We start from the raw sequence: 24,677 nt of genomic DNA on the forward strand, positions 1-24,677 counted from the left end.
ACCATTATTATTCATATTTTTCAGAGGAAAAAATACGAAGGCTACTCGTCGGATTGCTTAAGCGACAGGGGGAGGGGGAGTGCGATACTAGCGAATGAGCACCACTGGAGCGCGAGAGCGTGCGTGCGACACGAGGCTGAATCACTCCAAGTTTCTAACGATCTGATTAGTTTCCGATAAAAGCCGCCGCCCTTCGATGTATCGCTCCCCCCTCCACGCCCCTCCAAGCCGCAGCGCCAACGCAGGTGAGAGCCACTGCGCGTGGCATGATCGCTGTTTACAATGTTTGCTCAGCTAGCACGCGTTGCCGCGCTCGCAGTGCGACATCACGCGTGCTGTGCACCAGCTTTTCCTTCCCAACGCGCTAATAATCCAGCCACACCCGTTAACTCCCCCCTCTCCCCCTTTTTCACCTATAGAGCCGAATAAGTAAACGTCAGCTTAAACGATAAAATGTTGGGAAAAGAAAGACGAAATAGTTTGTGATGCGAGTAGAACGCGTATTGTATATGGATGTGGTGGTTTTTACGTTTGGCTCGAAGTGGTCACTTCCGGTACATTGGACCTCTTTCCGCAAAAATAGTCTTCTGCTCGCGTTTGGTTTAACTACTGGTTTATATTCGATTTTTCGGAGACAGTTTACAGGGGATGGGGTCATATTATATATATAGGTCATCGAATCACTTACCGGGGGATAGTCAAAGTCTGGAGAGGACGAAACATCCAGGACGTAGTCGACTCTGCTTTGATTCGCCGGGTCCTCCAGTTGCACTGGGGGCGTCAGCGTGCTCATCGCACTCGTTATCGTCTGAAATCAAGAAAAAATGCGTTTTGAAAAATCTCGCTGAAATATTAAGAATTTTCTTCTCTTTGCTTCTGTCTTCATACGCAATTGTATATGTTCTACTTGGTGTCTGACTATAATTGTCCTTGATCACTCGAGACTGCGTATACATTATCCATTACAACTAGTAAATATCATTTTTCAGAATGGGAAACTTTACCCCGACTTTGTTGCGTTTGGGAGGCTAAATTATTGAAACGACCTGTATAACTGTGATGGGAGGGGGGGGGGGGGGCTGGAAGAACGTTTGATCTTCACATTTTATATTTCTGATTGATAGGGGGGGGGGGGGGTGGGGGGTAGGAAAGGCGGGAGAGAAAACTTTTTCGACAGGCTTGGAAACCGGAAGTAGCTGAGCTACGGAGAGCGAAGGAATTTCAAGCGAATGTTATGGTTGGTCGTTGAACGTGACGAAAGTGTCAATCGACGGCCGGTGGAATTTTCGGGTAAAAGCGCAACTTCTCCGAAGACCGAAGGCGCTTTTATTACAAACATCCACGCACTCCATGAATGGGCAAAGAGCGACGAATATAAATTATTCGCGATAGAAATCAACGTGACCTGAAACGGTCAAGCAGTCTTCGCATCATGTATACTACAACTGTTATACAATAATAAAAGAAGAAAGGTTCTCACGCGCTACTAAATTCCATATGATTGAAATTAGTGGAGGGGGTAAGAAATGAGAAAAAGTGGGAAAAGAGACGCGATGGGTGGGGCTAAACCGAAATTAAAATTGAGTTAGGAGAGGAAGAAGCGGTGGTGGGGGATTTGCTAGGGGAAAATCAGAGTCGCGTCGACCTATATATTTTCCAATGGTAATATTATTATTATTGCATTATAATATTTATGCTCGATCGGTACTGATCGCATCAGCCAACTGCGTGAGCCAAGCGAGCCTTCAGAAGTGCAGGAAGCGCTTTTTTGCTTTATCCAGTCGAGAGCGACAAAAAAAACTCAAGGGCAGAGGAGAACCAGTCAATTTCTTCGATCAACCGTCGTGGAATCGATTTTTCAATAGCCGATCTATCCTCGCCTTGGCACGAAGCGACTCCGTCTTCCGCGAAACGATATAATCCATTCCTGGATTGATACACAATACGCCTGCGTCCATTTTTATCCAAAAGTCTCGCGAAGCAAACTGTATAGAAAGAATTCACCGGGAGGAGAAAAAGTGAGGCGATGGTAAACAGAGATTAGCAGGAATGCGAAGAAATTTCGGTGGCTGAAATTCTCGGAATAATCCGAGATCGAACACAAAGAGATTTATGATTATTCGTGATTGGACAATATCGACAGCCAATTCTGTCCCAGAGTTTATGCTTAATTGAATTTAACGGAAGCAACGATATAGTTTCATCGCATTCATAATTGATACATCAACAACGCGTATAATTGGACGTCGAATTTTTATAAACGTAATTATGTCCCTCGAACGTTCGGAGGACGTAGCCAGTACGTTCTCGGAAATTCCAATCGACTCGCTTCTGTACAGGACGGTTTCCGACGTATCACGAAATAACCCATATATCACGCGTTATCGTCCGGGCAATCGATACAAACTACTGTACAACAATACTGTCCGTCAGCAACTTCATTTCCTTCCCAAGGTAATCCGAAAGGATTGGTCAGAATTGTGATTTTCGCGGAGACCAACGCGGACGTGCACAGCGCGGGAAGAGCAAATGGAAATCGTGCAGAGTTTCGAAGAATCCGGCAAACTGGAAAATAAAACGAGAGCGAGAAGGATATTTGCATAATGTGGAATTCCCTTGGTATTATTCCGTTGTAATGCTTAAAAAATAGTGTTTATATCGTGACAAAAAGCTGGGATTTCCGTGCGCGGGAAATGTTTTTGACGAAATAGGTTAGTTCCGCAATGTGAGGCCTGTGTCGGGAAGCTCCGCCCACTGGAATGTTTATTTAGGAAAATTTAATAGGATTCATCGGCTAGTCTCGAATATGCGTTATTTATATTCACGCGACACATGGAAGTGCCTGCCTCTTTTGCAAGGTCATACGCATGATGGCACACGCAAGCTAGGAACGACGCTATACACACACGCGCGCGTAATCTAACACGCAAACTATCGTATTCGGTATGTAAACAGAAAGTCGAACGATGAATCGACTGTAATGCTATATTTGATCGAATTCCAGCAGAATCCCGGCAAGAACCATCTCTCATCCATTGTGGATTCAAGATTCCGCGAAATCTGCGATCAATAGCATAGTACAAAGGCGATTAGGCCTAATTGAAAGAATCTCGGAATACGATGTAAACAATCCCAAAGGAACGTTTGGCTACCAAGAAAACTCTGTTTACAACCGACGCGAGATCCGGGAATCTTGAGCTTTGCCGAGGGGAGGGGGGGTGGGGGTTTCCCCCTAACGCAGCATCAATATTTCAGTGCATCGCTAAAATATTACAAAGTGCATGACAGATATCTTTTAGCAAAATTCTTGATGCATCGCTGCAACATTGATATTGTTGAGGTACCCAGCACACTTCCATTTACGAAATATTATTAAGAAAAATCCGGTGAAAATAGTTCTTGTCATTGCTAGATATATCTCGAGCTGTTTGGAGGGAATTTATAAACTTGGCATGCGATTCTTCTCTCCTGGCAGATTTTTGTAGGCGAGTGCAAGGCGCAACTCAAGAACTAACATGGCGCCTTGCATTACTGAAACTTTTCCAACACAGCGCCGATATATATAGTTGTATCGTTTCTTATCCTTAAATAATTAATCGAACGTTCAATAAAGTTGCGCGACGAGCTTTTAATCACTTGAACCTAAAATAAGCGCGATTTAAAAAAGCAGAAAGCGCGCATGCGACTCCTTCGAGAGGCTCGGTTGATTTATTAACCGATTTTTGGGTTAGAGGGTGAGGGAGGGGGGAGAATTATAAGAAGCGCCGTTTACGAGCCGTTTGGCAGGATTTAACGAGGTGCAATTATAAAATTAGAGATGGAGTTAAATCATGTTGATAATGCGAAATGCGCGAGGGAGAGAGAAAAATTAGCAGTGTATACAGTATATATAAATTGCTGAGCAGTAAAGGAAGCGGTCTTAAATCAAAAGTGAGGAGAACGGGATCCACGCGAAACTCGGTGAAGCGAGTGGAATAAACGTTCGAGTTAGAGTCGTCGCTTGATTCTTATAAACTTACCAGTATCGCGTCCCTGATGTTCTTCTTGATGTCCTCGATTTTTTGCCGCTTCTCCCTGTAACAAGAAAAAAGCAGATTTCAGTCCATCCATGTTGCATTTCCGTTACAATTAACATTGAATTACGAGTCGGCGGTGGACGTAGAGCTAATGGTCGCTTAATTGATGAAATTAACGTCGGAACTTGGCAAGAAGATGGCAGGGACGAGAGGGGGAGAGAATGCGGAGTGCCGGGTGTGTCGTAATGGATTATAAAACCGGGACAAAATCATATTCTGGCAGGACTCGGTGGAACGCGAGTTATTTTTGGGGATTCGCACCTGTCGGATCGCTAAAAATACCCGCATCCGGCTTATCAGCGATGTGTCGCGGGCCATTGTGGTTTTCCCGTGGCGTTGCTTCGGAGGCGGCGGCGGGAATTTTCGGGGCAGTATGGGAGTCTGGGGAGACGGGGGGGGGGGGGCGAATCGCTGAGCTCCCGTAATAGGAGCGCCGTGTCGGAGTTTGTGCCGAGGCTACGCGTTATCTTTATCTAGTTAGCATTTTTTCACGTTGATATTCCGGTCAGATTGACTGACGCTCGGGCAAAATGCTACCGTTCGTCGCGCACTGTCCATTCGACGTGCAATTTCTTCCATCAAGTTTACACCATGTGCAGCAAACATGACTAACCAATTTAGCATGCCGTTTCAATTACCAACCTACGTTTTCAGCCGAGGATCAACAATTCTCGCGTACGGACGGGATTTTTTTTCCTCCGATCAGCCGCGCAACTGCGCGATATTTCTGCATCCTGGATCCTTGGCTGGATCGCCAGGAATCCGGCGTCGGGGAAAAATTCTACGGAGTCGGGAGAATAAATTGGACATTGCGCAATACACTGGATCGGTGTTGTTCTTCGACGAGCGTATCGAGTCGCGTGATTAATATTGATATTCAGAATAATCTATCGGCGTAAAGTCTAAGGTGTGGATGGTTACAAAAAAAGGCGAGAATGCGAATAAGCGACCAGTTTTGTTTTTGCGATCCGCCGAGATACGGAAACTGCCAACGATCGACCAGCTGAAATGCCGAGCGTTTCAAACACACGACGCCATATTGTTTTTTGCGAATTACCGATTGAAACAATAACAGCGGTTCACCGGAATTCCAGAAATTCTTTTGTTCCCGAGGGGATAATACACTCTGGATGCTTAAAATAATATTTGGTGTTAAACATTTTTTATTAACAAAATAAACAAACGCGTTTTAGCGTAAACTATGAGTACATGTTTAAGTAAAAGCAAAAGAACAATTTTTTCATTGAAAAATTTAAGCTAAATTTTCTACTACCGAACCGCCCTCCATTATCAAAACTGTATAGGATATTTCTCCTTTATGAGTTACACCTCTAAAATAAACAAAATAGGCAATAAATTTAACATTATTTTATTACGTTGATGTACGAAAATGTATAAAAATGAGTTTTTGAAATTTGCAATATTTTGGAAAATAAATGTATCTTATAACAAAAAAATTAATGCCTCTTTTTTATTATCAACGAATAGTTATTTCAACAAACACATTTACTGCGTCTACTTGTGCTTTCGTGCAATTGTATTGCAAGCAAATTAAACTTTAAGATAGTCGGAGTAAAATCTCCCTCAAAACCATCTACAACCTTTTGCAAGAAAATATTCAAAGGAAAATGGTTCCCAATCAGTGACTTCTTATATATACTCTAACGGTTAAAACGTTGTTATTCGAGTAGCCATAACTCCATTAATTTGAAATATTTGACAGTCGGACTTGTTGTTTACAATACTCATGAAGAGAAGAATATATCATATTAAAACTATAAAAGAAGAAAAAAAAACAATTTTTCCAATTTCTTCAGTGAATGACCCTTTTAATCGAGATAAATTTTTGTTCTGCCCAAATGTAACCAAAAATAATTAATTGACGTTATACGAGCGCGCATGTGTGTTTACCTCGCAGGAACGTTCCGCGAACGTTCCTGAAACACGTCTTTTGGAACGTTCAGAATTTGCTTTTGTTTTTTCTCCTCTCGATTCAGGGAAATATCAATGCGTTTAAATCAGCTTCTCTATGACTTTCTTGAATGCTTTACGATTCGGTCGAAGAGAAAGAAGGAATTATACACCGAAAAGTATCAATAAAGATGTCTTTTGGACATCTTTCTCAGTAGCTTCCCATCATCGTTCAATGAAAACAAATAACACGAGATTCGCGAGATTTTCTGCTTCGACAAGATCACCGCTACAATCTTTGTTTCGCCCAAGGAATAGCCAAAAATATGTTAACGAACATTTCGCGTGCGCGCGTGTATTTACCTCGCTGGAAGGTTCCGCGAATGTTCCTGAAACGCGTCTCTTGAGTCATTGAACGTTTGTTTTTCTTTTCTTCTGCTCGATTAAGACAAAAAGACCACAGATTTATCTTAATGTTTCTATTAACATCTATTGTCGCTTAACGATTTAGTAAGAGAGAGAGAGAGAGAGAGAGAGAGAATCAAAGTGAAATGTATTAGAAATAAAGATCTTTTATCGTTAACCTCCCGTCATTCAATAAAAACAAAAAACACGAAACTCGCGAGATTTTGTGCCAAGAGATAATCATTTCTAAACTATTTCTTCTATACGCAAGTATATACCAAAAAATACGTTAACGAAATTTCGCTAGTACGCGTTTATTTACCTCGCTGGAAGGTTCCGCGGACATTCCTGAAACGCGTCTCTTAACTCGTTCAAGGTTTGTTTTTTGTTTGTTTTTTTTTTCTATCCGATTCAGGGAAAAAGGCGACACATTTATCTTAGTGTGTCTATTAGCTTCTATAGCCGCTTAACGATTCAGTAAGAGAGTGGGAGGGGGTAGGAATATAGAGAGGGGGAGAGAAGGGGGGGAGGGAGATATTACGGCGAAATGTAGCAATAAAGGCGCCTTTCGGATATCTTTTATCAGCAGCCGAGGCAGACGCAGAATTTACGACACGCAAGCCGGCTCATTTGTTTACACGTCATTGTCGTGCTATCTAGTCGCTTCTGATTTTTCAGGTACAATTTTTATCCGCTCCACGCGCTCCCGTTCTTTTCCTCTACCAGAATTTCATCCGTAAAGCCAGCAGCCGACGCGATTAATAAAGCCGCACGGTACGATTACGAAGCTTCACGAAGAAACTGACTTTTGAAAATCCAGCCGGGACCGATTAGCATGATTCTCGATTGGAGTCTCCAGCCTGCTTTGTTAATTAGGTTGATACGCTGCTGTTTTTCAATCGCTATGGATTGTCAATAAGGTTGAATAACGACAGTAATAAAATAATAGAACGGTATCTAATTTGCAAGCGGCTTGGTGATGCGTTGTTGATGCAGCTTGATGGTTCACAGGATGAATCATCACTGGCGAGTGTGTATTTAAAAAAGCGATCGGACACTATATATATATATTTATATATGTAGACGAAGCATTTTGTTTTCTCAAACGTCGAAGTAGACCAATGAGATGCCGAGAATCTATTTAACCATACGATAAACAAATTAAAATAATTTACACCTTTTCATCGCTCTCCAATCTCAACTGATAATGCGTCTAGACGAATATTTTGTTTTACATTTCAATTGGTAAAAGGTTCAATTACTCTTGCAAAACGAGTAAGATTGCTATTTTATTTGATGAAAAGTTTATAACAATAATAATAATAATATGAGAGTTTTAAGCATGCTAGTTGAAAACTCTAACAATAGAGTACAATTGTTGGTCATTCTTCCACTATCTAGATCGCTACAACAATTTGAATCGAGATACAGATTTTTCCGCAGGACGCATGGTTTTAAAGTATCTCGACGGTAAACACATAAAAAACACATTACTTCTGCCGAGGCACTATACTATCTTATACACAGTAAGTTCGTAAACTACAACTTTAAAATTTAATTATCTTTGCGAATATAATTCGGCATGGTTAAGCAATTGTAAATAAAGGAAATAATCTTACGATTCGCTGAAGCCGTTAACGTGCAGTATCCTCATCTGTTTGACGATCGTGCTTTTTCCCGATTCACCAGCCCCTGAAACAAATTCCATTCAACCGTCAATTTTTTCTTCCAAATCGATTACCACACCATTTTTAACATGGTTTATATAATTTATTGTATCGCCCACAGTGATGCTAGAATGGGACCTTTTTGCACAAACAGATGAGTGGAGAGGATACACACACATAAACGTATATTTACGTAAGGACATATAGTGCTTTTGCTGCAAAAATGTTCAATTCTGGCATCACTGTTCGCACATCGTTTAATCATCGTTCGGTTGGGTATCATGGAGTCCTGAATGAAATGGTGGGACTCGATGGAAAAATGTCGTTTGTTTTGAGAATAACTCAGGTTTTGCAAGGTTGCTGATCTTTCGTGGATGGAAAAAAGTAGCGACAGTTTGTACAGCTGTCACTTACCATCCGTGCCAGACGCGATAAAATTTCTGGATATGCCTTATTAATTTTCCGACGTATTACATCATAAACAAAACAAATTGATCGATTATTTTCTGACGAAAAGTTGATTTTTTCAAATGAGTTTTATGCTGGTTAAATGAATGGAAGGAGATACAAAAAAATAGTGTCAGATAATAAGAATAAATGGAAGAAAAATAAAAGCAGGAAAATATTCTCCTAATAGAATAAGAACTGTTTATGTGTTCATTAGCACAGCTAGCTTATTGTTACGCGTTAAATTCCTTGAATGAGGTTGAAAACGTAAATATTTCTATTTTCCTTAAGAAAAAAATCTTAAAGTTGTCCATACAATTTCGTAGGAACGCTATTAGAACGATGACAATCAATTGGAAAAATGGCGGGAACTTCCTAGCAGAGAAGTTGAGGTTAGGTTAAGAATGTGGTAAAGCCTCTGTTTTACGGATACCGGTCTAATACGCAACACAACGAAACGAATTAGAACAATGACCTACATAAATATGGAGTGCTGAGGTAATACCGAACGAGCTGCCGTTGTTCGTCCAAAGTGTCTTATATAGTGGTAAGTTAAGTAGTCCGGTTGCCTTGTCTAAATATGTTGCTCCGGTGATTGGACAAAGGTTGCTTAAAAGACGATAGAAGAGAGAGAAAAATAGGGACTGATGTAAGGAGTAAATTTTTAGTAACAGACACTTAGAGAGGGAGATAGTAGACAGCGTAGAGGGAGAGAGAGAGAAAGAGAGCTGTTGATGGATACTCGTGGGTACCAGCTCGTGCGATAATCGATAAAATTGAATTACACACCGGTGAACATCACGATAATGTTCGGCTTGTCCTCCGCAAAACGCTCTTTATATCCAAAACTGGCAAGATCTTCGTCATAGTTGGAGAAGCACAGGCAGCGTGACGGTACGGCCAAAGCCCGTATTTACAACACACTCGATTTTCAAACATAACCGTACACGCGCGATCCCGCTTCACTGCCTCTTCCCCCTCTCCAGCCCCAACCAAACAACCAAAACTTTTCACAAATATACATATTTCTTCCCTCTGCTATTTTCGAATCGCGACACTGTTGTTCACTGCACTTTTGCATTATACGAAATTCTAATAGTATATATACTCAAGGTATCTCTTCTTTCGTTTATCGTATCAATTTCACTCGTGTCGTCACGGAGGTAGCACTTCCGTGTCACGGAAACTAATATTGCCGAAAAAACCGACAAGGGACGACTTACGGTTGGTCATTCCTAATGAGATTCGCGAGAGAACAGTCTGGTTTTCCATCGGACGGTATCATTCTACAAACAACGAATAGAGGTTACCGAGAGAGAGAGAGAGAGAGAGAGAGAATAGAAAGAGAGAGACGGAGCGTGTTCTAATAATACTCGGAGAGTAAGTTTGACGCATAACAAGCTTTAGTCAGTCACGCGCTTCCAATTGTGTGAAGGAAGGAAGGAACGTGGGATGGAAAAGCGGAGTGAGCACATGTCCCTTTATCGGCGGCTGGAAGATGGCGTTGACAAGGCGAGAAAGAGCGAATAAGAACTAGAGACAGTGTGCGTGTGTGAGAAAAGGAGAGAAAGAAGGATGGAAAGAGAGAGGTATATACACTAGTATGTATATGAAAGAGAAGGAGAAAGAAAAGCAAACAACCTACCGAGCAAAAGGAGCCTGTGAGTAGCCCGATAAACCTGCTTGTCCTTCTGCAATTGCCTGGTAATGGCATCAGAGCGCCTCTTCTGTGTCTTGCTGTCATCCTGGCCGGTCTTGCTGCTCTGGCTGCCGAAACACCCCATGACACACCACGACAGTGACACTCGCGGCTCGCCCTCGTCCTTCTTCCCTTCCACCTTCTCGGCCGTTTCCACGTCCCTCGACTCCTGCTGCTGAATCGAATCGCGACAACGCCGACGATGATCACTGCCGGTCGTCGCTCGCGCAGCAGCCTCGGCGACCGCGCGCCAATCGCCACTTTCCTTCTTTATCCCCGTCGTCTTTGGAGATGTCGTTCGAAAAACACACCCTCTCCCGCGGCTCCTACAGAGACGCTCCCTTTCCGCAAGTTCCCTCGTTCCGTTCCCGTGTTTCTGCCGTCTCTCTGTGCGAGACCCTAGCGGCGCCTCGCGTTTCCCCCTCTCCTCTTACCGTTCCGTTCCACTACTACCCCCTCTTTAGCTCTTCTTACTCTCTCCTTCTCTTTCCCTCTCTCTCTAGCTCGCTCTATCTCACTTTCCACCGTCGCCAGAATTCTTCTTCTCCCTCTCTCTTTCTTTCTCTCTCTCGCACCCTCTCTCTCTCTCTCCCTCTCTCCCACTGGAGTAGCAATCGCCGTGACCTTCCGTCCTCGTTCCTCCTCCTCCGTCGTCTGATTCTGTCTCCCCTCCTCTCTCTCTCTCTCTCTCTCTCTCTATAAGTTAACTTCCTCTCTGTTTCTCCTCTCCTTCGCATTCACGCGATCTCCTCACGCCTTCTTCTTCCTCCTTTACTCGATCCCGGTTCTAAAGTCATAACTAAACCTTTTAATCCAACTGATTTCCGGCTCCTCCGAAAATCTATCTTTTCACTCGTCTTTGTAACCTCGAGATTTTCCTAGCTCTTTTTGCTTACTGCTGATCCAGTGAGAGAGAGAGAGAGAGAGAGAGAGAGGGAGAGAGAGAGAGAAATAGAGAGAGAGAGAGAGTGAGAGGGAGGGAGAGGCGAGCAACTAGAGAGTGGAAGAACTAGTGTTTGGCTGCTCGGAGAGTTTTGGAACGAACCGGCAAAGTACCGAGGTTGGGATGGTTTTTTCTTGGATGTTAAATCGTTCGAAAGCAATTTGTACTCGGAGAGGTGTACTTGTCTCCTGGTGATCGGCCGACTGATGAAACGGTGAACGATAACGGAAGAGGTTGAATGTTTGCTAGCTGTCGTGGAGAGAATCAGCTTGCACAGTAATTTTGACGATGACCAATCGCATGGAGAACTTAACTAATTTTGGTTTGTCAATTTTTTAATTTCAAATGGTAATCATGTAATTTTTCCTCTGTTAGCATATAGCCGGCGCACCGGTACTCAGGAAAATTCAGACACGTCAATGGCTCACTCCCCTTTCCTATTCTATATTCTACTACGTTCGATTCTTGGATGTTCCTGTTATAACAATTGTTGCGCCTTTTTCACTTCCAGTCTTTGTTTTTATTATAATACGCACGAATTATCGAGGAACCTTTCCTCGATTACCCTCAATTAATCAATCGGCCTTTTCCCTGGTGAGAATCGGCTCGTTCTCTTCTGCACTTCTCGAATCCCTGACACACATGTACACACACGCACACATAAGCGCTCTGTTAGTTACCAGCCGACACGAGGACGAGCAGGTTGTTTTTGGTTAATTCGTGATTTTTTTAAGCTTCCTCAGCTTTTTCGGGGGCTCGTCCGGCCCCCTGGCCCGCTGACTCTTAGCAAACCCCCCCCCCCCTTTCGTACTCCTCCTTGACGACCACAGAAGACACCACGACACAAGCACAGGGAACAACCCTCGCCGACCCCTCGCACGTAACCACCGAGAGGTCTTCCTCTTAGGTCCTTTCGCCACCTCGTTAACGCGAACTCCGCTCGTGATCTCCTCACTTAAAAATCCCGGAGAAAACTCGCGGCTGAAACGTCCGAGACGAGGTACTCCCTGCAGCCAACATGTCGTCTGCTAGGACCAGGCCTCTGGCACTTCGTATTATCCGTAACCGCTTTACGGTCTTCATCCGCTAGGGGCGTTGGTAGTATCTTTGCCCTCTGATATACATAGTATACACACACACAAATATATATATATATATATATATATGTATATATATATATGTGTGTGTATATATGCTTTCAGCTGTCTCATTTAAAGATTTTAAAGTTGGAGGTAAATTAAAAATAGCTATATAAATTAAATGATTGAATATGATTATAATCAGTCATTTAATGTTATTTTTTAAATATACAAATTCGTTTAATAAAGCTCATATCAAAATTATATATAGAAATAAGTTAATAAGTTTCAAATTTGCATATGCACTTTTGTTTTGTTGTAATTTGTTTATTTTTAATTGATCCCTATTATTTTGTATAACAAACTGACGCATTCGGAATTGTAAATAAACATAAATAATATTCAAAACTATTTCTTCTGCATAATCACTGCAAGGAAAAGTTAGTCTTTCAGTTTCTATAGGCAGGAGGTTTAAGGATGCTGTATGTAGGTAGGATTTTATACACTTGGAGGAAGACTGAAATGGCTGAATGGTCATTCGATCTTCCTGCATTGCGTATCATGCCAAACAAAATCTGGAATGAGCATACGTATATATCTAATGATATAAAGTGAAATTCAATGAAAGAAGGAAAAAGAAAATAAACATTATTAATAATATACTTATGTTCGCAAATATATTTCTTTACTTATGATTGTAATTTATTAATATTTATATATATACATATATAGATATATATTACACTTATAGTAACTCGTATTTTCTATGAACTATAAATATATTCATAACTCAGGCCGAATTCTTATAAAAAAAATATGCTTAAAAATTAAGATATCCTGTAAATTTGCTGAAAATCATATTAGTCTGCCAATTCAAATATAATATATTCAATTATGATCGTTAAACATATGTTTGTGACAAACCTCAAGTGGATCTTGATTGAGTCGTCCAGTTAAAACATTAGCAAATTTGCATTCTTCAGTTAAATAGCAAACAATATCCATTGTTGATTTTAAAGTTATCCTCAGTCTTTCAGCAGTTTGACGAGTCAAAAAGGAATTTTGAGAAATTTCAGATCTCTGAAATTTTCTCTCCCATTCATCTAGTTGTTCCAGCGCATCTTCTAGAACCTACAAAGATTTATTAGTTATTGTTATCGCATGTTAACACATATAATGTCACATGAAAATAAACATATGCATGGAAAAAGTAATTAGTCTAATGTTTACTGTAAGTTAATATTCTAAAAAATGTTATTTATTTCTGTTAAATATGGAATTAACATTCATCTGTAATATACAAAATATTCACTACTAAAATCTGTGAGTATTTTAATATAGAAAATAATATTGAAGATTAATTATATAAGTTTTAAGTGAAATGAATTAATAAATGAACAAATTACAGATCATTAAATAAATTGGTTAAAATTATCAGATGAAATACAATCTGCAATTTTACCTTAAAATTAGTGCAATGACGTGTCAAACCATCATCCTTCCGATTTAATCCATCGAAGACATCGTTTATCCATTCACAGAAAGTTGCTGTTGATTCACAATCTGCGAATTCCTTCGGATAATATTTTTTATAAAACCTTAGACCTTTAGCTACAGATTTACTAAAAATCTAAAATAAATGGATACTTAATTATATATATATATATATAAACTAACAAAAAATAGATTAACTTATGTATCAAATAATTTATAATTTTTACCTGAACAGCCAGTCTAACTCTCATTTTCGATGAACTATTTAAAATTATATGGTTTTTGCTAATTTTTGGGCATATTTTATTTTCAAGTAACAAATTTTTTTCTTTATTGTACAAGCCTTCAAAGTATTCCCATTTAATTGGTTGTTGAGCAGGATTCATCTATAAGTACATTATTGAGGGAAAAAACTGATTTATAGTTAGACAACAAATATTATTTAACATAAAGCATTTTAAGATGGATTACTTCTTACCTGTAGTGTTCGGTTATTATATAAACGATTTCGAATTGTTTTAATTAAATGAGGTGCATCCGAGAAAACATATACTTTTCTTTTTTCTGTGGGATGTTGGAAAAAATTTTTTAGATTCCCAATATGTCCAGAAACACCTAGCTGTTTCCACAGCTTTCTGTTTGATGAGCCACCACCACTTATGATTCCATATACACGAGCGCCAGCTTTTTCCAACAATGTTATTGCCTTCATTATTATGATGGCTAAATTTGTCCCTGTAACTGGACTTTTAGAAGTAAAAACTGCAAAAGGCTGCGTGTATTTTGTATAAAGTGATTGAAAGATTAAAACTAGTCCATGATTAGCTTTTTCTATTATATTATTTGATTGTAGTCCCTCATCACTAAAATCAATGAGGCCTTTACAAGTTAACTTGACTGAATCTACTGAAATACTCTCTTTTGTTACAATTTCATCAAATAAAATAACCCCAATGCGCTCCATATCATCTTTTTCTTGGAAATATTTTTTAAATAATTCAAAGAAATTTAAATCAAAATCACATCTAGTATTGATTATTGATAAATATCTAAAAAAATATATATTATTACCATTTATACCTTATACTAAAAATTAATAATTTTATACAATATTGTGTTTACCTTCGAATGGTGCGAACACATGGTAAAGGTAATATTTCATTACTTCTAATGAAGTCATATGCCATTGGGGAGCGTATATGCATTAGCATGCACAAGAGCATCCATTCTTCTGAATATTTTTGACCATTCTTACTTTTTACTTTTGCATGTGCTAAAATTTCTTTGATAGCAATGGACTGATTTTTTCCAATATTTGATTTTTTTAATAGCTCTTCCAATGTTTGACTATTCATTTTGGCTATAGTTTTCTGATTTTCTTTCAAATCATTTTTTAATTTAAGAATACGAGCATCACTATATTTTTTGGCTTTAAGGGCTAAATTCCTTTTTCTTTTTAACTCAATTACTTTCGTCTGTTTTTCTGCGGATAGCATTAAACGTATTCTTTCATTTGTTATTCCTTTTATCAATCTAAATTTCCTTTTCCTCAAAGTACTTTTTAATCTTCTACAGAAGAAACAGGCACTAGTAGTTTTCACAAGGAGCAAGACACAGTTTATGTGACGTGTTGTGCCAGCAATATCTATATAGCTGATGGTGGAATTATTTACATCACGTGTAGAATTAACAACAGATAATCCAGAACAAACTTTCGTTGAGTCCAAATTATTCAACTTAACTTCTATTTCCTCAGTGCTATTTACAGAGCTATTATAATTATCTAAAACACTTTCATTCAAAGGTTTGCACAGCACATTAACTTTTACTTTTAAGTTCTCTTGCACAATAAGCTCCTTTAAATTGATTGTTATAAAACTGCTTTCAGTTTTTATACATTTTAGTCTAACGAAGGTCTCAATTTTCACATTGTCATAAATAACACTATTTCTAGTCCATTTAGGTGGTAATTTTAATGTTTTGCAAATTATTAAATCAGCAAAACAAAACTTTGATACTGGAATAGCTTCAATATGAGGTCCTGCTGCGAAAGATACATCTTCAGATGGTTGGTCAATTAATCGTACTTCTAAAGCTTCTGTCCATGGGAACTGCGAGGGTATTGCTCCTTTACGCAACCTTGGTTGTTTGTATTGTGACTGAAAATTTATATAATTTGTGTAATTAAAATAAAATTTAATATCTTCTGAAAAGTTGGAATGAAAATCAAACATTTCAATTCAATACTTACAACTCCAAGCACTTGTCCATTAGCATCTAAAAGTTCACGCTTCCACAATATATCATTATTTGAAAAATGTTTTTCACAAAGAAACTGTCCTGACCGTATGATGAAATCTTTTCTTCGTATAGCTTTTTGCCATAAATTCACTATATTCTGATCCTTAGGCACAACAAAAAAGTGAACTCTTTCAGAATTGGATTTGTATCCAGATGTACACCCTAAAGCTATACAATGTGGCATTTTGATTCCTTTGTTTAAATTTTCACCTACAATTCATCACTTTTATAAAAAGAACCAAATATCTTTAAACGAAATTCACTTTATTTTAGTATTTAATTCCATTGAAATTCCAAACATTTTTATAAGTAGCGCATCACTATTATTGTAGGGATGGAGGGAAGAAACAAGCAGCTGACAGTGTTTGGGTCTGACAGCAGGAACAGCAGCCGGTTAATCGGGCCAACCGGGCCAACATACAGCTAGCGCTCCTAGCGGAGGTGAGACAATTAATCAACAAGATTTTTACACGCATAGCATTGGGAGTGCCAGATAGGACCACCAGTGGCACCAGTGCGACGGCTCACCGTGCTACGCACGGCACAGGACCGTATCTGTAATGCCCTTACCCTACTAGACTTTGCGATCTAACAATTTTTGACACCGTATAATGCCCCTCCATTTTAAGCAATAACTTCTTCAGCTATCTTATCTTCAATGCACTATATTTCATAACAACGTGTCTGGGTTTTGCTGCCATGGTGTCGCTCATCCATGCCATGAAATTATAAGGGGCCTTGTAAATTATAGAGACACTCATGGTCTGTACGAATGGCGACCGAGGATCGATCGGGTCTTTTCGGCAGATAGTATTGAAGCATACAGGTGCCGCCGGTGATTTTCCGGGCGTCCACCACCATCCAATTCTCGATCAATTTAAATTGACTCCGTATCATTTTTAGCCTAGAACTATTATACACTGTTATACACTAACCTGACTAACCGATATGTATGGCGTTCCTCGATGCATTTAGGAACTGCTTTATAGAGTCCTTCACCATCAGTAACTCAAGCTCACTCAAGCTAAAAAAGCACGAATTGACATACACTTTAGATTAAAAAAACTTTGAACAATAAAATTTAAAGTTTTATTAATAAAAAATGTATGATAACTCGCGATTTCCCATCTTGCGAGTTATTGGTATTAGAGGGCCTTCTAACGTAGTTTTAAATGCATTAAGGGACACCATACATGCCAATCAGAGCAAACATTAGATTTTCGATACTGAAAAAATGTATTGTAATCTTTTGTAAACTACTTATAATTCTGTGGGAAATATTCCTTTTCCGGCAAAATTTCTACTTGTAAAATCATATTTCTTTATAAGATTACGTTATTTTGAAATATATTACTTTCTCGTCATTTTAACTTAAACAGTCTGATGTGTTCTTAGTTTTGATTTTACATGGGAATTTATTCAACTTTTTAATATTAATGTGCACTAGATTTTTTACAATTGTATTATAGGTGTTTTTATTGGATATATCTTGTTTACAAACTTTCTATATATCTATTATATGTTTACATTTAATATCTGCACATCATTAAAATATATTTACAATTACTTAAATAACAAAATATTTAATATACATAAATATTTGAGACTACAAACTTATAATTTAACATGAAATGCGTGTCATAATTTCACTTATACATATATCAAAAATACCTGTTTGCTAATAAAAAAATTTTATAACAATATCTAGCAAATTATTTTGCAATAACTCCAGTTATGAATTACTCTTTAAAATAATTATAAAATTACTATATAAGAGCTAAAGTTTGACAAGATATTATTTCATCTTTAGATCAGAATGAATATTCCTTCTAGTTCTTGCCATTCCAATTGTATGCAAGAACTCAAAACCATTTTTTTCCCTGCACCTTACAAACATAAAATTAAAGACTGGAATCTTTCCAAGATTTCCAGTCATCTGATGAAAGTAAACACATCAAAGTATATCTTTCTTTATAATTTAAACAATAATATTGTCCATTTCTAATACATGGACAATTATTTCAATTATGGTTTCCCATTGCTTTTGCCTTGAGTTATATTATTAGTGTCATCGGCTAATAATGCATTGAGATCTATATCTTGAAAATTCATAGAATGTTGACTTGAACCTTAAAAGTAAAAAAATTAATTAAAGCATCACCTGTGGAAGAAAGATAAGGATAAATTTGTTTCTTTTGTTTACTTTTATCACCTGCATGAGCAAGGAAAAGATCCTTCAGAAAACCAAGCTCTTTTGTAAGCATTTTAATCTTCTCCTCTAATAACTCATTCTCAGTTTTCAATTGGTTCACTCGTTCTAATGTTTGCTGAGTACGTAACTTGCTCTTAACTCTGGACCGTTTCACTGCCTGAAATCACCAGTTTTAATGAGTGAAAATTAATTTTAATATTGTCTAAAAACTTACTTGATTATTTCTATCCCTTCTCTTTCTATAATCTTCATCATCGTCTTCCTCAGAAACATTTTTTCTTTTATTTTTGCTTTGAGAATTCGAATCCTTATTTTTTGGGGCCATCTAGAGGAAAATATGATTCATTTTCAATAAGTTATTAAAATTAAACGGTAACTACACAGAAATTGTAAGGCTCTGATTATTGTACGAATGAACATCTACGCACACCAACTCGTATACAGAAGCAGGTCGGCCACTTGTAAATTACGAGCGACAGTCGAGTATATTCCGATTCTACAATGCCAATGATGTATTTACCCAATGAGCCTTGAAACAGTTAAGGAGTCGTCCCTGACATCTTCGCGCAACTTAAACTCTAATGTTAACAGCCGAATATAAAGCAAAACAGTAAAGAATATAAAATAAAAATTCTTAAAATCATGTTCGTCAAGAATTACAATCTTACTGAGTTGAAGCAAATTTGTTATGCGCTCTGCTTTCTAATTTCTAAGAAAGTGAATTACTTAATTATTTATGCAAAATGAAAATAGACAAAAAATGGTGTTAAATGCAAAAATTTTCACGATTTAGTTGCTCAACGTTATTTCTAATTAAGATTTGGAAAGAAACGTGCGTTTTTCGTTATTATTGAGTGATTGTTACTTGGATCATTCAAGTTTCTATTGACGTGTTTTGATAAAGTCGTGACGCGTAATTGTATGAGAAAAGTTTGCGTATCTCATGGTCAATGTTTTCTGAACACATGATATACGAGGCCGACCAATCTATGGAAACTTTACGGGATTATTACTGGTTCCGTGCAAGAATTTCACAAATATTACTTACCTTTTTGGCTATTCGTCACTTTATTCGACTGGAGTTTATGGGCGTAATGTGAAATTTCGGCTTGACAACACAATTTGCCAATTGCACTTTGCCATGTGTACTGCAGTCACCGCACATTCGTCTGGGCAGGCACGAGCAGGACAGAAATGACGCCGAATGATGCAATATGTGCTGCAGCCACAGATAAAACGACTTTGGTGGTGCAGGGAGTCAGGGAGTCGACGTCGATATGATATGAGTCGAGACAGTCGAGTCCTTCGCCTCCCAGTTCCTACAGCTGTCGCCGCCCAACGTTCGATAATTCAACTAACCTCGCGCTAAATTACAATTAATATAAACTTATAATTAACAACCTATCCCTATTTATTAGTCATTCTTTATAAAGGTTTGTGAATAATCAAAGCTTGTGTTAAGTTAAAGCAATCTGAAAAAAAGAAGAAAAATTTAGAATAATTTTTTATAACAGAAAGAACAAAACTGTATAAAACTGATAACAGTGTGAATGGTGCAAAGTAAAAAGAAAATAATAGTTTCGTTAATATCATTTATTGTACAATAATGAAAATGTAGAAAGAGTATTACCAGATGAGTAAGGTGTCGTCCGCAGGTGCCCGGGAGATAGCGCTACCTGGCGGAGAAAATGCATTCGAACGGGGCGTGCTCGCTTGATTGCGTCATAAGAGAAACCTCGATTTTCCCATACTTTCGGCCATGTTGAAACGGGCGTAGTAATATCTAAAGTAGATCCATTCTTTGGTTGTTTTAAATTTATCAAGCTGAAAGATCACTAATTTCATCTCAGCCATCTGTTCCAGTGGGATTTTTTATCGATTACGATTTAACAAATGGCGAAGTAAATCTCAATGAATATTATCGAATAGTTAGTGAAATTCAAAAGGCCATAGGGACTATTTGAAAATGGCGCGTGGAAGGGCAGTGGCTGCATACATCGTCGCGCGACTCGACGAACCTGTTTCGTGTTCGTAATTCGTATCAGTCGCCGGAATTGGAACGAGAGTTGTTTATGTGCCTATCCCAACAAGTACTTTGCCATTTTGCCGAAGAACAATAAGTGTTTGGATCCAGGATTTTTTGCAATAGTACGCACGGGAAAACCATTGTTTAAATATTGATCTTCATTGTTTACCAGTGGATCGCGTCTGCATCCGACAGGTAAGATTTTATACCTTCCGTATTATTCCGTGATATTCTCTGCGAAAGAAATTCTTTCATCCTCCTAAAACAAAATAAAAAATACTTTTTTAAACCGCAAAAGCTTGTATCTGTATAGTTTTCATACCTAAGAGTACGGTACTGTGAAATCCTAATATTTCTTATAGAGATTGAATATTACATATTGGAAGGTGAGTTTCACCAGAATTGGTAACTACAGTTTGATGGAAAATCGAAAAAAGTACCAAGACCTTCGATTCAATTTGATTTATTTCATTTCTATCACGAAATTTATTTGCAATTTGCCATCTTACCGGCTTGTCATAATTTTTCCTTATTGACTCGCCATAACCTATCGTGTCAAAAGCCAATCTTTGTTTGGTCAAAGCACCAAACAAAGCTCGAAAACTCTGTGACATTCCTGACTGGAAACTTCTATTTTCCTAATTCAATTATATTTCAATCGAAAATCCGACAAATAAAAATAAAAGACGTTCAGTCATACAAATCATTCTGACCTGGTTTTCTAACGTCGAACTGTCAACTTTGATAAACTAAGGAAGGTTCTCTCTATGAAAACTACAATGTTTGAATGGAAGGTGAAAAATATGTTTACTCAAAAGTGAAGCTGCCGGTTTATTTACTGTTAATATACGCAAGAAAATGGCTTTGTTGACAAAAGAAATGGGAAGTTTAGATAGGCATGTAACCGGAAACTTTTGTAAATAAAATGAGGAGGTTAACGAGCGTCAAAATAATAAGACATTCAATTTTCACATATCTGTTTCATTGTCGCGTATTATCATTAAATTTTAGCCCTAGGACACGATCGCTATTTCAAAGTGTGTCGTGAGTTTGACACGCGTTTCTACTTTGTAGTACTATGCTATACCTATCCCCTCCCTATTTCCCCTTTCTTTCTCACCCATGTTCCAACCAACCAGCTTCTCTCATCAGCTTCAATTAGCAAGGAAGTCGAGTTAGCGTCTTCGCGAGAGACAGGGACAAATAGAGAGAAAAAAGAGAGTTCCATAATGGAATTAAGGAATCTCGCAAATTTTAATTGATAGATCGTTCACCGAGACTGAAGTACGTCATTATTTATCTCGATTGGCTCGCGCTCCAGTGGATCAGATTACAATACTATGGTTTACCGTTTTGATGCAAAAAGAATTTGTGCTGTTGTATTTCAGTCAATGTTTGATCAATAATAAGCGCCGAGGAATCTAGGGGATGATGTCATGTCGAACAATCGTAAAATTTATATTTGTGAAGTTTTGGCCATCGTCGTCGGAGAAGGGTTATGAATAATTCGGCGGGAATCAAGGTCTCCAACGTTGGGAGTGTTGAGAGGTTAAGATTCGGACGGTAAGGAAGAGAGGGAGAGAGATAGAGTGTAGGTATAAGTAAAGTTAAACCTATTTACAGAGGAGGGGAGGGGGGAGGGTATTCTTTGAGGATGGCCTATGCACGCAGCACACCCACAGTATCAATTAGGTCAATTGCGCGCACTTTGCCACAGCGACTGGTCTTTTTTAAAGACGCAGCAAATATACGCGCTTTTAGCAATCAGTGCTGTCGTCAAAGACCATTTAATAACTGTTAATAGCTACTTCTCTTTTTACAAGACTGGGAACAATTACTAAATAACATTCTTATTTCAACTACAATAATTTGTCACATGTTTCTATTTTTCTCTTTTACACACGCAATAAAATATCAAGATACACCATAGAGATCGACGACATTTACTTTAAGAAAAAAATATGGCACGAAGCGCTACTATCTTCTAAGTACATATATGTATACACTTTCAGCAATCAGTATTGTCATCAAGACCATTTAAGAGATTTTAGCAACCTTCTCCCATATCTGATTCAGTTTTATTAAGTTTGTGCAGATTACCTCTGCTTAAAACATTATACAAGATCACACACTATAATCATTTGTAATGAAAAGTGCATGAAGTGTAAACAACGAATACACTTATTAATATAGATACTAGTGCAAAGAACATTCATAATTCATTTTTCGACTTAATATCGTATTGTTACACCTGCCCCATGTAGAGACACTACAATCACACTATTTTCCTCTGTTTTTCCATTTCCGCTCCACTCTTATCGATAGAACCATATCAGTTAACGTAAATTTTTTGTTTCTCAAGATATTTACGCCCAATAGCTGTCAACCATGAATAAAATTTGTATTCGACGAAACAACCAAAACATTGGTTTTTTATCATTGCAAATAGCGATTAAATCGTTGAAATATTAATGTTTCTCACGGTTATTTGTAAACGAGGAATACACGAGGGAGAAAAAAAGCACCATTTGAGGGATAATTCGAGGAAGCCCAATTAGTTTCTCAAGCTTCCCAATAGCGAATGTTTTTGTAAGTTATCTTTTTCTCGGAACGCTCGAGTTTCTCGCTGCGCAAAAACACGGTTTCTCGCTGGTTTCTTCGTCTCTTTGTTGTTGATAGAAGTAAAGTGAAAGAAAGGTTTGAAGGGGAGGGGGGAAGGGGTGGAAAAAGTGGAAGTTAAAGTTACGATCGACGAGACGAACGACGGGTATTAGAGGCTCTTGGTGCCGGACGATCTAGTCGAGGTTTTAAATTTAGTATCCTCTACCGTATATGTAGGTTTATGACTGGAAGCGAGTATGCAATTGCGGAACCAGCAATAAGCGCGCATTTCAAGAACCTTCCTACTCGCCGCTTAACGAAGCTTCTAATGAACTTGGGGAACAACTTTAATTACTACTCTCATTACGACCGATGAATTAACGAAATCCCTGCCAAACCATTGCTATTACCCCTCCTCCTCCTCCTCCCCCCCTCCCCCCCCCTCGCGCTTTTTATACCACATTTTCCCCAATCGAATCATTCGTCACGCTCTATTTCCACCGAACGTTACACGAATTTTCTTCTCATCCCACTTCAACGCGAATTATCGTTACAGCCGCGTTCCCATAATGGGACGTCGTGTTTATCCGACGATTTGCCAGCGTTTTTCCACTTTTTGCTCCCGTTGGCCGAACGTAGAACCGAGCTCGTTTTTGCAAGCGATATAACCATCTTACAGCGGGGCCGGTTCGCTTTAATAACCTAAGCATCCGATGGATCCTGTTCCGGACGAAGCTACGCGCTTGTAAAACGCGTAGATTTCTGCCGATACGCGCGCACTCTCATAACTCAGAGCGAGTCTCCGTGTGTTGCCCCGCGCGCATCTTGTTCAAGAATTCTTTCTCCCTTCATGTATCTCTTCTCTCACTCGGACACCGAGAAATTCAATTCAGAGCTCCCTCTATATGCTCTTCCTCGAGACGCAGAAATACATGGTCTCTCTCTCTCTCTCTCTCTCTCTCTCTCTCTCTCGAGGTAATCGATTCCACAAACGGTAAAGCCTCTCAGAATCGAATCCAACAATTATTGGCGTGGGCGGTTTCTCGCAAGCTCGTCGATCATACTTGGCGGAAGGTTAGGTTAGGTCGAACTCATCGCTCGAGCCGAAACGAAGATAAATTCAGTTGGACGATCATCTTTCATTTTTCTCCCCGCATTCTGCATTTCTCATTCGATTCCGAGGAGAAGGAGTCCCTGTGTATAGGTGAGAGCGCGTCTTTAATGACGATGAATACTGATTTATTCCTGAGATGGTGACCTCGACAATTGGTTATGAAGAAATCGCCTCGTGAAAATGAGGTTTATTGATAAAATTGTTGCCATTTTCATTCGAGACGATAATAATTTATAAATTATTACTGACCTACGACAATGCAATTTTAATCGAGTTTTGGAAGTATACTCGAGTGACACTGAATATAGATTCATTTTTTTTTTATGATTCCACGTGACAATCACGAAAAAATGTTTGTTTTTGAATAATTCACTGTAATTATATATGCCAACGTTGTTTTGATTTTTAACGATAATAATTTATAAATTATTACTGACCTACGCCAATGCAATTTTATCGTGTTTGCAATACGTACTTGAATGGCATTGGAAGTAGATTAATTTTTTTTTGATGATCCCACGTGATAATCACGAAATTTGTTTTTGACTTACCAACTGTAATTATGCTAACGTTGTTTTGATATTTAAGGATAATAACGTATTAATTATTACTGATCTACGCCAATGGAATTTTCCTATCATTAGATTTATAATCGCACAGTATATATATGGTATTCGTTACCGCGATTCTCTTATGAGAAAC

The 24,677-nt window shown here is 38.5% G+C and overlaps 2 protein-coding genes across 4 annotated transcripts; both read right to left on the bottom strand.

The window, feature by feature from the left end:
* Positions 1-525: 525 nt before the first annotated feature.
* Positions 526-12,184, bottom strand: LOC136785501 (guanine nucleotide-binding protein G(s) subunit alpha-like). The gene is made up of 5 exons (XM_066746552.1): positions 10,152-12,184; positions 8,012-8,084; positions 4,020-4,074; positions 689-808; positions 526-606 (listed from the first exon to the last, which is right to left on the bottom strand). The coding sequence occupies exons 1-5, from the start codon at positions 10,288-10,290 to the stop codon at positions 526-528; spliced, it is 468 nt and encodes a 155-aa protein (XP_066602649.1). The 5' UTR covers positions 10,291-12,184.
* Positions 12,185-17,486: 5,302 nt separating this feature from the next.
* On the bottom strand, positions 17,487-19,517 carry LOC136785500 (CCAAT/enhancer-binding protein gamma-like). Of its 3 annotated transcripts, none has more exons than XM_066746549.1 (4): positions 19,283-19,517; positions 18,449-18,559; positions 18,226-18,391; positions 17,487-18,151 (listed from the first exon to the last, which is right to left on the bottom strand). In XM_066746549.1, exons 2-4 carry the CDS (start codon positions 18,557-18,559, stop codon positions 18,048-18,050), a joined length of 381 nt encoding a protein of 126 aa, XP_066602646.1. In that variant the 5' UTR covers positions 19,283-19,517; the 3' UTR covers positions 17,487-18,047. The 3 variants fall into 3 exon arrangements, with proteins under 3 accessions (XP_066602646.1, XP_066602648.1, XP_066602647.1); XM_066746551.1 differs by having other exon boundaries at positions 18,235-18,391; positions 19,283-19,513; XM_066746550.1 differs by lacking the exon at positions 19,283-19,517 and adding an exon at positions 18,663-19,168.
* Positions 19,518-24,677: the final 5,160 nt, after the last annotated feature.

The sequence above is a fragment of the Prorops nasuta genome, unplaced genomic scaffold, assembly GCF_024137725.1.
Source record: "Prorops nasuta isolate Cenicafe-Biocafe unplaced genomic scaffold, Cenicafe_Pnas_1.2 PNAS00424, whole genome shotgun sequence".
Lineage (NCBI taxonomy): Eukaryota > Metazoa > Arthropoda > Insecta > Hymenoptera > Bethylidae > Prorops > Prorops nasuta.

Coding starts and splice junctions, on each gene's coding strand:
- LOC136785500 (XM_066746549.1), bottom strand. CDS start 18,559: ATGGCCCCAAAAAATAAGGATTCGAATTCTCAAAGCAAAAATAAAAGA. Junction 18,392..18,448: donor GAAGGGATAGAAATAATCAA/GTAAGTTTTTAG, acceptor TGGTGATTTCAG/GCAGTGAAACGGTCCAGAGT. Junction 18,152..18,225: donor TGCTCATGCAGGTGATAAAA/GTAAACAAAAGA, acceptor TTTACTTTTAAG/GTTCAAGTCAACATTCTATG.
- LOC136785501 (XM_066746552.1), bottom strand. CDS start 10,290: ATGGGGTGTTTCGGCAGCCAGAGCAGCAAGACCGGCCAGGATGACAGC. Junction 4,075..8,011: donor GTTAACGGCTTCAGCGAATC/GTAAGATTATTT, acceptor TTCTTGTTACAG/GGAGAAGCGGCAAAAAATCG. Junction 607..688: donor CAGACTTTGACTATCCCCCG/GTAAGTGATTCG, acceptor ATAAACCAGTAG/TTAAACCAAACGCGAGCAGA.